The 16,014-nt window shown below is 45.2% G+C and overlaps 1 protein-coding gene across 3 annotated transcripts in view; it reads right to left on the bottom strand.

Annotated features, from left to right (window-relative positions):
• Positions 1-1,242: 1,242 nt before the first annotated feature.
• The window catches only part of AAGAB (alpha and gamma adaptin binding protein), a 54,089-nt gene continuing 39,317 nt past the window's right edge, over positions 1,243-16,014 (bottom strand). The window contains exons 6-10 of one of the 3 annotated variants that reach the window (XM_045810658.2): positions 9,584-9,666; positions 8,592-8,691; positions 4,207-4,311; positions 3,694-3,743; positions 1,243-3,043 (exon numbers count right to left, since the gene is read on the bottom strand). In XM_045810658.2, coding sequence (XP_045666614.1) covers positions 2,966-3,043; positions 3,694-3,743; positions 4,207-4,311; positions 8,592-8,691; positions 9,584-9,666 — 416 coding nt within the window. In that variant the 3' untranslated portion in view covers positions 1,243-2,965. Of the gene's footprint in view, positions 3,044-3,693; positions 3,816-4,205; positions 4,312-8,591; positions 8,692-9,583; positions 9,667-16,014 lie in introns of all 3 variants that reach the window. The other 2 variants (XM_087856839.1, XM_045810659.2) reach the window with 2 other exon arrangements.

Raw genomic sequence — 16,014 nt, 5'->3', positions numbered from 1 at the left:
CTTTTCCGTGGCAGGCCAGTGCAGGGCAAGGGCCACTCCACGTGCTCTCTCGATGGCCATTGTCACAAGTCTGGCCTCAGGTGAAGGGAATCCGACAGGCCGCGGTGAAGACGTTTATCCCCACCTCTCCACAGTGGGGAACAGGAAGGTAGCCATATATCACATTTCACGAGTTACAAGCAGTCTGCAGTGATGGCCTGACATGCTCGATGGTCCTTGAACCACATCCCACATTACTCAGCCGTCCAAGTCTAGCGTCCCTGAATCTCTTGCTTCTCTGAATTAGATGTGGCCAAGTTCTATAAATAGAGAGAAAGCAAACTGGTTCTGTCAATCTTCTCATACTCTGGCAGGATAACATATTTTAAAATTATAAAAATATCTATGTCTTCATCACTCTAAAATTATTACATAACACATGATTTTCTCAGGGGAAAAAAAAGTTTATTTTTGTCTCTCCCTACCTTCCGACACTCGTGGACCTTCAAACTCTGTCATCAGTTTCATCAAACTACCATAGGCAAATCGAAGCCAAAATTCAGGGCCTACTATGGGCCCGACTCTGTGTTATACAGAGAAATGTTGGAGGGGAAAAAACCCGAGTCCCACTTTAAATCCCAGACAGTCCATAGTAACTTGTGTTGGCATGTACATAGGTCACAACGGATAGACTGTAACTTTTTTTTTTTTTTTGAGAGGGAGAAGGGTGGAGAGGGGCAGAGGGAGAGAAAATCTTAAGCAGGCCCCTCACCTGCAGAGCCTGACACGGGGCTTCATCCCACAACCCCAAGATCATGACCTGAGCTGAAATTGAGAGTCAAACATTTAAGCGACCGAGCTGTGCCGGCGCCTGGGTAGAATGTAACTTTCACTGCACTATTAGCTCATGACCACTCTTCTTAACATGAGCCTTTAGTAGACAAGCACGGGACACTGTGATCCCCCATGTCCCCTGGAAGGGGCCAACAGCCCCAGAAAGCTGAGGTCTTTAAGGTTTTATTTGTTCTTGAGAGAAGGAGAGCGCACACACATGTGCACGAGCAGGGGGAGGGGGACGGGCAGAGGGAGGAGGAGAAGCAGGCTCCCTACTGAGCTGGGAGCCCGATGCGGGGCTCGATCCCAGGACCCTGGGATCATGACTTCAGCCAAAGGCAGGTCAGGCCTAATTTACGCCTAATGTGAAGTAAGGCTTCCCCCAACACATCCCCTACTAAAAAACAACAAAATCAGAACACACATTAGTAGACTTTATAAATAAATCATATTTTAATCACCTGGCTTTGTTTAATCCACAGTATCACATTCACAGCTTTTTCCAGTCTGTCTTCCCTAACCATGTGACCTGATATACTTTTTGGAACCCTTCGTGTTTTAAGAAGAACATTCTGCCTTTCCTTTTGCAACCCCACAGCTAACTTCCCTTGCATTCTTAATCAAAAGCTATTGCAGTCACTTCAAAGAAACAATGATGGCAGGTGATCAACTATAGTCTCAAAGACCGTCAGAATAGTTAAAAGAGGGATAAAAAAGGAAGGGGGAAAAAAAAGGAAGGGGGGGAAAAAGTCACCAAGCAAGATAACTGCCAACGTTGCTGCGATGATGGCTCTTCCTGAATGCTCCGATCACTGAGGCCTTCCCTCCCAGTGGCTGCCCTGGCCCAGACCCTGGAGCATTCCCCTCCTTCCGCCATTCCCTCCGCAGTGCTTGGAAGGGGTGCACAGAGGGGCCTGAAACTTGTTTCTGCTGGTGACCTAAAGAGTTCACAGTCCACGCTAGGCCAGGAGTAGTGGTCAGCCTATGTGCCAGCACCGCCAGCCCGTGGCAGTGGCTTGCACGGTGAAGGTCCGTGGCACGCATTACCAAGTGTCTACAAACACAGAAACAGGGATTTTTCTTTGCTGTATTTCCCACCCTCCTTTGGAAACGCTCCCTGCAGGGATCAGCTCCCCTCAAGCCGACCGCCCCACTCCCAGTCCTGGAAGTCACCCAGGCCCTCAGAGCTTTAGCGCCAAGCTTGCACAGCCTTTCCCCGCTCGCCCACCCTGCACTGTGACCGTGTTGCAGGGATCTGTTGGGCTCCAGAGACAAAGAGGGGGAAACTGCCTGGTTCTGAGAGTATAAAGTGTGACGGCACAGCTCTGATATCTCAAGAGCTCTAAGGAGGACGAGTTTCCTCCTGGTAAGACTCATGCAAAAGCCTCCAGATACGAGCCCGTACAGTCTCAATGGCCCAGAACAGGGAATTTCTGAAGTTTCTCTCTCTTAAACACAACCCCCCCCCCCCCGCCACCCCAACAGCAACTTGGTAGATGGGTTTGTTTTATCCCTACCAGAGCAGGACACCTCGGCCTCCTCGATCATCATCTGAAAGTTCGCCTTCGTTTCTCAGTAGTTTCTAGTGTGAGCTGAGACGGTGCTTCAGATGAAGCGCCCAGAGGCATTTTTTAGGGCCAGACTAACCTGAGGGCCACTGAGTCTGGCCCCACCTACCCTGCGGCACAAACCAAACCCGCAGCTGCTTCCTTTCCTGCCATCCAAAGCCCCAAAGCTCAGGGTGGCAAGCTCCCTGAGAGCAGAAAATCCAGAAGCCTGAGGGAGGGTGGCAGCAGCTCCCGATCTACAGTAATGGAGCGGGACTGCAGCGGACACTCCGGAAAAGGTGGGCTGGGAATGGCGCGGCGGCCTCCTCCTTCAACTGCAGCGAATCACACAGGCCTCTGAGCCCCATTTCGCTCCCGTGCCTAGAAAAAGTGGACTTGAAAAACTCGCACTCCTTGCTGTCGTTCTCCTCCGCACTCCCTTACACGGTAGGGAGCGAGAAAGCCCGACTATCCCCGACTAAAAACTAAAGTAAGGCGGCCCTAGAACTAAGTCAGGTGGCCAACGGGATGATGGGAAGTTCAGCAAAACAGAACTGCGTGGAGCAGGGAAGTGTCTGAGGCAGGCAAACCCTAGCGCGAGTGATTTAGTGTTCTTCATCAGATGAAAGGCCTTCGATCTCATCTCTGTCTCCCCCGATTGCCATCCAGAAGGCTTTGGCCACCTGTGGAGAGAAGCACGCGACACATTTTAGGCAAGAGCTACCCTGCAGCTTGTGTCATGAATCAGTCAATATGCTGAACCGATCAAGGCCTAAAATTCTACACCCCGCCCTCCAGCCCCGTGTATCCAAGTCCTTGAACACCCTGACCCAGGACTTCCACTTCTAGAAACGTATACTAAGGATAAAATCGGAGTTACAGGCAAAGGCGACGGATGTGTGCGGTTATGCACAGCTTCGTTATTTATAGAAGCAAAAACTGCACGTGACCTAAATGTCCAGAAGGAAATCGATAAATGAGGACACATTCGTACCGGGCAAGACCACAGACCACATACACTTCCTGCCGCGGACACGTGTTGCGCGGGTAATAACAAAACGGAACGACTAAGGGTTTTCCAGCCCAGCAGTTAGGAAGGCAAACACCCTGAGTCTCAATGAAAGTTCCATGTCACTCAACGTACATTTGAAAAATCTTGCTTTGACTACAGCAATTCTATTACTACTGTGCAAACATTCAATTCGTTCCAAGTTAATATTCAGTGAAAAGTTCACACTGAGACATGTCTAGAAGTCAACGAGTGTGACATATAATTCTAATGGCAACAAACCTTTTCACAGATACTTGATAAATACCTGACTGATCGTCTCACCTTTTCTGCGTGCAACTTTCTCTGCTCGTGAGGAAGCGTCGCGGCCTTGTCTGGGGGGAAAACAGATCTTAAGAAATGCATCTAATAGCACAGAAGAGTCTGGAGTGCATGGATGTTCTAACGCGAGAAGATGGGAGATGGGGTTCAAAGACAAATGCTTATGGCGTAGTCATTACAGCTGTTAAGGAGTTTAAGTCTTCCTGATTTTCCGCATGGGGATGATGTGAGTAAATTGGCAGGGATCTTACGGATTCCAGGTTAATGAGACACACTGAAAGAAACCGAGAGGCCACAGAAGAAGGGACAGTAAGAGGAGAGAGTGAAGAAAGAGGAAAACTTTCCCAGGGGAATTTCTACCAACAGAAGATGCCACAGTCCCCCAGTCACCAAACGTCTCCCGACAGCTGAGAGCAGAGGATGGAACCGTCACCAGCGGTTGCAGAACAAAAGCCTACCATATAAAACAGAGGAGCACCAACAGGGGAACACGCTAGACACGATGGAGCCAATTACCTTTCATTTCCTTCAACTTTGAAAATAGTCTTTCGAAATTCTCCAAATCTCCTCCGCCAGTAGTAAGACTGGCTAATTCTTGAATATCCAGATCTAACACGGGATCTGAAAAAAGGATTTGTCGGGTTATTTGCCAGACAGGACTTCTACGTGTGCTAAATACACAGTCCTCAGGCATCGACCCTAGCTCTGACGGGAGTCATCGCTGAACGAGCGTGTCCCCCTTGCCCCAGCGCGGCGCCTCCCCCTGCTCGGCTCTACCGGGCCTTCCTGAACCAAGAGTAACTTATGTTATCCTCACAACATTACACTGAGGCAAAGAATACGGTTTCCTTTTAGAGATGAGAAATGCAGAGCTCTGAGTTGAAGCGACTTGCTCAAGGTCACAGCTAGTGTGAACGCGGATTCAGACTTAGGTGTTTCCAGCTCTAAAGGCCACCCTCCCCACTGAAGTGCACCGATCAAAACAGATGTCTGGAATTTATACCGTATTTTCCTGTGCCACAAATATTTTCATATCTATTACTGACAGCCACTGTATAAGGTGGTTAGGACAGTAATCGATGTCTGCAATTTACACACGAAGAGGCTGGGTTTAAAAATGAGCACACCTAAAATTACAGCTACTCAGAAGTAGAGCCAATTCCTACCTATTTTCTCACTACAAATCCTTTATTATTTCTTACCATAGCCTGTTACCTCTTTACCACCATTTGTTTTTAATCAGAATTCTTACTCGCTGCTCCATGACGAACACCTCTAAGCCTTCCCTAGCCAGCCCAGCTCACAAGTGTCCTTCCCTAGAATTCATCCCATACTTTTTCTTTTAGAGGGACAGAGTGCGCGTGAGCCAGGAAATGGGGAGAGGGTGAGGGGGAGAGAGAATCCTCAAGCAGACTGCCCGCTGAGCGCAGAGTCCGATGCGGGGAGCTCGATCCCATGACCCCAAGATCATGACCTGAGCCAAAATCAAGGGTCGGATAGTTTAATCGACTGAGCCACCCAGGGGCCTCATGATTCCATTTCGTTTTTGCAACGGCATTATAAGGAAAAATTTTATTTCACAGAAAGGGAGACTAGGGCCCACAAAGGCTAAGTAACTACCCAAGATCATCTCACCACTACTGCAAGAGTCCTGATTTGAACCCAGTTGTCCAGGACTCCCAGTCCATGACTTCAAGCATTACACTGCAAGGCCTGTCTCTACAGTTTTAGGGTGTAAGCTGCTTGAAGACAAGGACAACTTCTAATTCTTTGCATCCACTACAAAGCCATACAGATAATTTGGTGTTAAGAATGCATTTTAGCTCATAAATTTGCTTTGGTTCAGTGGACATTTCATGTAGGGAGTTGATACAGAGGGTTGGAGATAAAAATTGGTGATTTATCTGTGTATACGTGCTAACTGAATGTGGACAGAATCACTCCATGCTTAAATATGTATCTGACAGAGAAGTTTAGATGGAGCACTGAGGAATGGCAATCTTTAAAGGCTGGATAAAGGAGGGTCATCTACCAGAGAGAGAGAAGGCATAACCAGAGAAGTCAGAAGAAAACCAGGAGAAGTGTTGGGCGAGCAAGAGAAAAATGTTTCAAAAAGGGACCGATCCATAATATTGAATGCTGCCAAGAGGTCAAGATGAGGACTGGGAAATACCTATCAACTCTAGTGGCCTGGAGGTCGCTGATGAACTGTTTTAGTGGCAAATGGGGCAAAAGCTAGGTGGGAGTGGGCTGAAGAGTAATGGGAGGTGAGGGATGGAAAGAAGTTCAATAAAGAGAGGAAGGAGACGTGGGGTTGACAAGTGTTTTACCCTTGTTGGTTTGGTTTTGACTTTAAGTTTTGAAATAATTTTAGTATTACAAAAAAGTTGCAAAAACAGTAGGGTTCCACCTTCATCCCCCAGCGTTAACCTCACAGCACAGTGACACGCGTCAAGAAGTTAATAACGGTACAGTGCTATTAACTGAATTACAGACTTCATTCCAACGTCGTCAGTCTTCTCACGAACATCCTGTTCCAGAAGCTTACACAGACTCCGGCCGCCAGATCTCTGTAGGCCTCTTCAATGTGTGACCATTCCTGAGTCTTTCCTCATCTGTCATGGCTTTGACACTTCTGAAGAGAACTCGTCCGCTATTTTGCAGACTGTCCCTCAACATGGGTTTGCCGGGTGTCTTCCTAGGAGACTGAGGGTGCGTGCCTCTGGCACGGATTCCACAAGCGTGAGGAGTCCTTCCGGTGCCCCTTGTCGGGGGCACGTGGTATCAGCGCGCCTTACTGCCGGTGAGCTTCCCCACCACTCTAAGCGCTACCTGCCGGCTTTCTCCAGGGCACGGTCACGATCTTCCTCTTCGTACTAAGTAAGGATCTTGGGAGAGCTACTTTAGACGATGCACGCGTCATGCTTCTTCTCAAACCTCATCTACTACTTTTCACATCCATCAGTGGATCCCGGTCACAACAACTATTGTTACTGTGGTGTGTGGTGGACAAGGATTTTTATTTCCCTCATTCCTTCTACGTGTATTCATTAGAACGCCTCTGTAAGGAAGAGCAGCCCTTTCTTCCCCAGTTATTTCCTAGAGTAGTCTGGACTCAGCGATATGTATTTTATTCTGTGGGTTGCCGCGCAATACTCAATTCCTTCTCGCTGGTCAAACCGCCGCAGCGTCGGCCCCCGGACGCTCCCTCTGGCTGGTGCGGTGCCCCTTCAACAGCCCCATCCCTCCTGACAAGACTTCCTTACTTTCTGCCCCATGAGATGGCACTAGGCCCATCATCCTGCATTTTTCCTGTGCCGGCCCTAGCATCAATCGCGTCTCCAAGTGGCCCTGGATCCTTTTATTGGAGGATGGTATTTAGAAACCAAGATCTAAATGCTAAGGGTGTCGACTGCTACTGGGAGTAGGGGTGCTTCCAGGCCCTCTCAGTGGGAAGAGGCCGGAAATATATATGCACGCATATAACATGCACACGCACATCTCTGCTTATCACTCTACTGCTCTAAGTACGTCATCATGCTAACACCTCCAGTTCTACCCAGTACCAAAGGGTTCATCCTAGCCTTCTCCTTTCCTTACGTGTGGCTTCTTTCTTAGACAGTGAGAAACCTAGCTCTCATTCTCTATATTTTCTTATTTTTTCAACCCTGATATATACAAAATACACATAATTTCAGAGTTTCTAAACCATACTCTTATGACAATCAAATGTATTAAGCAGAGCTCACTATTTCTGCTGTTTCTGTTTGGGGCTTCCTGGTATCTGGTCAGAATGCTGTTTCCCCAAGTTATTTAGGTTAGCTCTTGTCTTCCCTACCTCCTTCCTTGTGGTTTGTTTTCATGGCAGAGACTTAAGCAGGGCTAAAGCCAATAAGAGGGACCCAAGTGAGAAGACAAGGTTGAATATACTAGAGAGAAAAAGAGATGATATGTAATTTTTCCTTCCTAATATGTGTCTATTACCAAACACTGAAGTTTTCTACATGGACTCTCTCTTTTTTTTTTTAAAAGATTTTATTTATTTATTTGACAAAGGAAAGAGACAGCCAGCAAGAGAAGGAACACAAGCAGGGGGAGTGGGAGAGGAAGAAGTGGGCTTCCCGGCGGAGCAGGGAGCCCGATGCGGGGCTCGATCCCAGGACCCCGGGATCACGCCCTGAGCCAAAGGCAGATGCTTAACGACTGAGCCACCCAGGAGGCCCTACATGGACTCTCTTCTAACCAGAAAGCGTTTTGAAAACTCTGTACGTGGGCCCTCTGTGGCATAAAGAGAAGGCAGCGGTGCCCGCAGTTCCCCAACAAAAGGACATTTACAGTTACTGTCAACTACATGCCTTGGCTTTGGGACATTAGAATGGATTCTAGTCTCAGTTCCGGGACCTTCTTGTTAGATGCCCTCGGGCAAATTTTTAAACTGCTCTGGGCCTCGGCTTCATCTCCATAAAGTAACTTCTTTGCCAAACTTCATCACCAAACCCGAGAAAGTAGATATAAAAGAACTTTCAAAGGATGTGAAAGGGCTTATAAAGTTGTATTATTCTTGTTACTATCAATTCTGCCAACTGTTAAATACTATGAAAAAACTGGAATATGGAGATATAAAGCTGTTTCACCACCTGGTTCTGTCTGTCTCAGTTGAGATGATCTGACCAAGATCCCGCTCTGAGAATCGGAGAGAAAATGGTACCCACAGACTGCTTATGTGGTTATTCTCCCTGCTTTGCTGATAGCCGTCCAGAAGGCTCACATGCACTTGGGGTACACTATCAATTTTCTTCCCTTATTCGTGTTTAAAGTCAATTTCCCCCTAGATGATTTATGCCCCACACCTCTTCCAAGTTCCACAGAGCTGTGTCCTGGCAGCCAAAGGAGGCACTTACCCACGATGCCGTCAGCCTGCGCGTCTGCTGTGTTAGACGCGCCACCCCCATGATCCAAGAGAGATTCAGTCCGAGCTGCTGCTGGCAAACGGGGCTGCTGCTGAGGAAAACACACACAAACAATAATTTAATAGTAGGCTATTTTGGAACTGAAGCCAAAAAGATTCACACTTCCACTCCCTGGTTGGCTTTAGAGAAGCAGTCATAGGAGCTAGAGACAAGGAGAGATGAAAGAAGGATCAATGTCACATAAAAAAATAAATAAGAGGCTAAAAATTCACTAACTCGGAGTCTTTTCCCTCGAGGGAAAACTAGAAAGTGTTCGGATTCTGCTGTTGGCTATTAAAACATGTCTTTTGTTTGCTTTAAGAGCCACGTTTTATTCAAAATGTGGAAATGAACCTAAGCGCATATCACAAAGAGCTCCAGACTGATGAAAAAGATGCCTGGGAAGACAGTATGGCACTGTGCAATTTGCTCCTGGTTCCAGCACGTCCTTGAGGACAGAAGGTCGAAGTCAGACTATGAAGCCCACTGAGGGCAGGGACCCTGCCTCAGATTGGTACAGAGCCTCGGACACAGGAAGTGCTGACAAAGAACCAGCAATTTTATTTTATAAAGATCGGGAGGCAACTTTATGTCTCAAGGAAATCCTAGCACTTCTTTTTAAAGCACTCTAGCAAAAAACAAAAAACAAAAAACAAAAAACAAAAAACAAAAAACAAAACAAAACAAAAAAACCCCCCCAAACCCATGGCACAGCCCAAACTGCAAACGTCTTGAAAGGGCTTACTGCTTGAATGCTGAACTAGCCTTCTCTCAACAGGTATCAGGCACAAGAGGACTGTTTTAGATTCTCTTTTTATCCTTGGTTTACTATTGTCTGCTGCCTCTTAAATGGAAAGGAAAAAAATGACAAATGGTATAAAGACTCTTCAGGACAAGGGGAAATTAAAACCAAAGCACTGAAAGGATCCAGGAAGGCTCTTTACCTCTGAGGGACACGTCTCTGCCGACCCAATGCTACGGTTTGCTCCTGCCAATGAGCTAAGAAGGCTAAAGCCTTGGTTCCTATCTGAAAAGAAAACAATACAAGCACTGAAATTTGTTATTTACATTTTAAAATGTTAAAATGACCATGATGAAGAAACAGTGGCTATTTCCTCATTATAAAAGTTTTAACTATAAAAACTGTTACTGTCAGACAACAATAGGTACTTATATATCTTACTCACGCTTGCATTTTCTTTATAATTATTATTTGAATATATGAAATTAAAAAAAATTTTTTTTTAAGATTTTATTTATTTATTTGACAGAGAGAGACACAGCGAGAGAGGAAACACAAGCAGGGGAATTGGGAGAGGAAGAAGCAGGCTTCCCGCTGAGCAGGGAGCCCAATGCGGGGCTCAATCCCAGAATGCTGGGAACATGACCTGAGCTGAAGGCAGACGCTTAACACCTATGAATTTTTTTTTTTAAATAAAATCTTCTTTAAAAATAAAAATAAAACAGTCACTAACAATTACTATACTCTCTCAAATCTGAATAATTTAAACACTCACAGACACGGTTCTCGATCAAATATAATGGCAGGGCCATTACGACAAACAAGACCACTCAGTGGATCTTTTGCAAAGGTTAATAGCACTCATGTTTCTTTTTCTTTTTTTATTTATTTGAGAGCGAGCATGAGCGGGGGGGGGGGGGGCAGACTCCCCACTGAGCAGGGAGCTCAACGTTGGACTCGATCCCAGGACCCTGGAGTCATGACCTGAGCTGAAGGCAGCCACTTAACCAACTAAGCCACCCAGGTGCCCCTACAGCATTCATGCTTCAATAGTCATTACGAACCAATATTGTGGTGTTTTTTTTTTTTTTTTAAAGATTTTATTTATTTATTTGACAGAGAGAGAGACAGCCAGCGAGAGAGGGAACACAAGCAGGGGGAGTGGGAGAGGAAGAAGCAGGCTCATAGCGGAGGAGCCTGATGTGGGACTCGATCCCGGAACGCCGGGATCACGCCCTGAGCCGAAGGCAGGTGCCCAACCGCTGTGCCACCCAGGCGCCCCCAATATTGTGGTGTTTTAAACAGTATTTTAAATTAAAAACATTTTTTAAAAATCCACACAAAGACATTATCATCAGGGGAAAAGGAACATGCATGATTCTTTTTAAATAAAGCTTTAATGCTGTGATGGATGAGCCATTTGCAGCTAAGGCCCTCTCAATGTTTGTACTTGCAGTGGAGGACGAATCTGGAGAACATCTAGCACTGATGACAGTACACGCTCCAGGCCTGATCACTGTGATCCTCAGAATCACCCAGAACACCTATTAAAACTACCCTGGCATTCAAAGACCCTATCTCAGACTCACTGAGGCAGAATCTCTGGGGCAGATGCCAAGGAAGCTGAACTTTCATTTTATTCATATTTATCTTTTTTTTTTCCAAGTTGATTTATTTATTTTTAGTAATCTCTGCACCCAATGTGAGGCTCGAACTCACAAACCCAAGATCGGGTGGCATGCTCATCAAACAAAAAGAAATAAAAGGCATCCAAATCAGCAAAGAAGTCAAACTTCGCAGATGACATGATACTCTACGTAGAAAACCTGAAAGACGCCACAAAAAAGTTGCTAGAACTGATACAGGGATTCAGCAAAGTGACAGGATGTAAAATCAATGCACAGAAGTCAGCTGCATTTCTATACACTCACAATGAAGCAGAAGAAAGAGAAATCAAAGTCGATCCCATTTACGATTGCACCAAAAACCATAAGATACCTAGGAATAAACTTAACAAAAGAGGTAAAGGATCTGTGCTCTGAAAACTATAGAACCTTATGAAGGAAATTGAGGAAGACACAAAGAAACAGAAAAACATTCCATGCTCACGGACTGGAAGAACAAATATTGTTAAAATGTCTGTACTATCCAAAGCAATCGACACATTCAATGCAATCCCTATCAAAATGCCATCAGCATTTTCACAGAGCTGCAACAAACAATCCTAAAATTGGTATGGAACCAGAAAAGACCCCGAATAGCTAAAGTAACACTGAAAAAGAAAACCAAAGCTGGGGGCATCACAATTCTGGACTTCAAGCTGTATTACAAAGCTGTAGTCATCAAGACGGCAGGGTACTGGCACAAAAACAGTCAGTTAAGCAGCTGCCTGGGGACAGAACAGAGAACCCAGAAATGGACTCTCAACTCTACGGTCAACTCATCTTCGACAAAGCAGGAAAGAATATCCAACAGAAAAAAGTCTCTTCAACAAATGGTGTTGGGTAAATTGCACAGCCACACGCAGAAGAATGAAACGGGACCATTTCCTTATACCATACACAAAAATAGACTCAAAATGGATGAAAGACATCAGTGTGAGACTGGAATGCAGCAACTTCTTTGACCTCGGCCACAGAAAGTTCTTGCTAGACACTTCTCCAAAGGCAAGGGAAACAAAAGCAAAAATGAACTGTTGGACTTCATTAGGATAAAAAGCTTCTGCACTGCAAAGGAAACAGTCAACAAAACTAAGAGACAACCAACAGAATGGGAGAAGATTTTGCAAATAATTTATCAGATAAAGGGCTAGTATTCAAAATCTATAAAGAACTTTTCAAAGTCAACACCCAAAGACATAATAATCCAATCAAGAAGTGGCAGAAGAGATGTGTCACGGAAGAAAATATGAACTTGTGGGACTTCATCAAGATAAAAAGCTTCTGCACAGCAAAGGAAACAGTCAACAAAACAAAGAGGCAGCCCACGGAATGGGAGAAGATATTTGCAAATGAAACTACAGATAAAAGGCTGGTATCCAAGATCTATAAAGAACTTCTCAAACTCAAGAAACAAGAAACAAATAATCAAATAATCAAACAAACAAATAATCAAATCAAAAAAATGGGCAGAAGATATGAACAGACACTTTTCCAATGAAGACATACAAATGGCTAACAGACACATGAAAAATGTTCAAAATCATTAGCCATCAGGGAAATTCAAATCAAAACCACACTGAGATATCACCTTATGCCAGTTAGAATGGCAAAAATGGACAAGGCAAGAAACAACAAATGTTGGAGAGGATGTGGAGAAAAGGGGATCCCTCTTACACTGTTGGTGGGAATGCAAGTTGGTACAGCCACTTTGGAAAACAGTGTGGAGGTCCCTCAAAAAGTTAAAAATGGAGCTACCCTATGACCCAGCACTTGCACTACTGGGTACATACCCCAAAGATATAGACGTAGTGAAGAGATGGGCCATATGCACCCCAATGTTCATAGCAGCATTGTCCACAATAGCCAAACTGTGGAAGGAGCCGAGATGCCCTTCAACAGACGAATGGATAAAGAAGATGTGGTCCATATATACAATGGAATATTACTCAGCCATCAGAAAGAATGATTACCCAACATTTGCATCAACATGGATGGGACTGGAGGAGATTATGCTAAGTGGAATAAGTCAAGCAGAGAAAGACAATTATCAAATGGTTTCACTCATTTGTGGAACATAAGGAATAGCAGGGAGATCAGTAGGAGAAGGAAGGGAAGAATGAAGGGGGGGTAAACAGAAGGGGAAGTGAACCACGAGAGACTATGGACTCTGGGAAACAAACTGAAGGTTTTAGAGGGGAGAGGGGTGGGGGGGATGGGCTAGCCCGGTGATGGGTATTAAGGAGGGCACGTATTGTGTGGAGCACTGGGTGTTAAATGCAAACAATGAATCATGGAACATTACATCAAAAACTAAGGATGTACTGTATGATAACTAACATCATAATTAAAAAAAAAAAAGTTACTTTATCAAAAGACCCTGGGGGGGGGGAAGGAATGGCAGAAGACATGAACAGACATTTCTCCAAAGAAGACACAAAAATGGCCATGAAAAAATGCTCAATATCAATGAGCATCAGAGAAATACAAATCAAAACCACAATGAGATACCACCTCACACCTGTCAGAATGGGCAAAATTAACAAGTCAGGAAACAACAGATGTTGGTGAGGATGTGGAGAAAGGGGAACCCTCTTACACTGTTGAGGGGAATGCAAACTGGTGCAGCCACTCTGGAAAACAGTATGAAGGTTCCTCGAACAGTTACAAATAGAGTTACCCCACAACCCAGTGATTGTACTACTAGGTATTTACCCAAAGGATACAAACATCGTGATTCGAAGGGGCACATGCACCCCAATGTTCACAGCAACGATGTCCACAATAGCCAAAATATGGAAAGAGCCCAGATGTCCATCAACAGATGATATGGATAAAGAAGATGTGGTTCATATGTACAACGGAATATTACTCAGCCATCAAAAAGAATGAAATCTTGTCATTTGCAACGATGTGGATGAAATGAGAGGATATAATACTAAGTGAAATAAGTCAGTTCGAGAAAGACAAATACTGTATGATTTCACTCATATGTGGAATTTAAGAAACAAAACAGATGAACATAGGAGAAAGGAAGGAAAAACAAGACAACAGAGAGAGAGAGGCAAACCATGAGAGACTCTGACAGGAAACTAAGGGTTGCTGGAGGGGAGGGGGGTGGGGGGATGGGGTAACTGGTGATGGGCATTAAGGAGGGCACTTGATGTAATGAGCACCAGGTATACGCAACTGAGGAATCACTGAAACTAATAATACACTATGTGTTAACTGAAATGAATTTAAATTTAAAAAATTTTTAAAAACCACTTCTAACTTCACTAAAGATGGTATTAGGTGGGGGGGAAAAGTGGTATGCTCTTCCGACTGGGCCAGCCAGGTACCCTGCAAGCTGAACTTTTAGCAAGTATTCCAGGAGAATCTTAGGATCAGGGCAGTTTGGAAAAAAAAAAAAAATCACTGCCTTCAAGTAGAATGTGAAACCCACATTCCAAGAGTCTAATGATATACAAGTCAAAGAACTTCTCTCTCAAAAAGACAACTTACCTCCCCTGTCTTTCCTCTCTCCCTCTCTTCCCTGAACCCATTCTCAGCTCTTTAAACCATCTATAACTTCCTGTGTCCTCTCCCGTCAGGTAAAACCTGCGGTCACAGTCACACACAGGTAGTGAAAAGAGAAGCACCTGCAGTCTCTGTCCTCCCTGGAGACCTGCCTCCTACACCGGGCCGAAGCCGCGGCCGTGGCATGCTAGGCGGGGGCCCGCAGCTTTCTCCAGCCCGACCTCGAGCGTGGGCAGCTGCACGCTCGAACAACCTGCTGCTTTTCTCACGCCGTATCCCAACAGTGGCAGCAGGGCCAACGGTGCCCCTGTACTCCTGGGGCGCCTTTCACCTCCTCATCCAACTTGCCCACTCTGCCAGGAACGTTCCAGGCCAACTGCTCGGGTGCGCCCAGCCAAGGCCCAAGCACTAAGGTGTCATGGAGGCGGGCAGCAGAGGCTCAGAGGCCAAGAGAAGCAGACCCACGTGGTGTCTCACGCTGATGGCTGTACGGAGCCTCAGGATGTTTATTTAAACATCAGCATAATTCCTTCTTTTTGGCCAATGTGCTGTAGATTTTAAAGCAGCTGTACACAGTTCAGCACTGTGACAGGGATTTTCCATAGCGTGAGAGCTCTTGTAGTACACTTGAGGCTCGCGTATGAACGGCATTACCCGAGTCACAGAGTACTGCTGTAAGACAGCCCTCACTACTATTACTAGAAAAACGTTGGGCTTGCGGTCATTCTCAAATTCAATTCACAAATCTCTCCATACTCCAATTCCACGGCTTGTGTCTTTCCTCTGCTGGGCATTACCTAAGCTTGGCAGGCCAGGTTGCAATCCGTGGAGAATAAGGCAATATTGTGTCAGTTTAGACAAGTCATTAGATCAAAACGGTCTATTGAAAATTCCTCATTTTTTTTACAGTGGCTGCTTCCAAGGACAGGGTCTGGGATGGACAGGAGTGAGGGGAGCTGGACTCAGCCCTGCAGACCATGAACCTTTGTGTGCCTTTGAACTTTTGTTCCATGGTCATGTGTTTACCTACTCAAAGAGATCTTTTTTTAATGTCATGATTATCTGCTATGTGTATTTTATCACAATAAAAAAAGTGAATGCCCCACTTCTAAAAATGGGTAAGACGATGAAAAAGTCCAAATAGTGGGAAGAGAACTGGGCTACAGGTCAGAAAGCCTGGATTTCACTACTGGCTCTGCCTACCAGTGTGACCTTGGGCAAATTCACCAATCTTTCTGCATCTCACTTTTCTGCTCTATAAAATAAGAGGGGTACTATTCGTGATCGTTAAGGTCCTTTCAAGGACCTTAAGGACCTAAGCTCTAGACGTCTGTGATTTTATGAAGAGACACTCTTGCGCCTCACGTATAGTAACTTTGAATCAGCTGGTCTTTTTTTTTTAATTACTAAATTGAAAAACAAGAATCTTTAATTTCCTAACCCTTTTAAGGTTCAC

The sequence above is a fragment of the Ursus americanus genome, chromosome 28, assembly GCF_024610735.1.
Source record: "Ursus americanus isolate L20-20 chromosome 28, mUrsAme1.1.p, whole genome shotgun sequence".
Taxonomy (NCBI): Eukaryota; Metazoa; Chordata; class Mammalia; order Carnivora; family Ursidae; genus Ursus; species Ursus americanus.
Note: the sequence above shows the minus strand (reverse complement) of the source record. Positions and strands in the feature narration are given on the sequence as shown.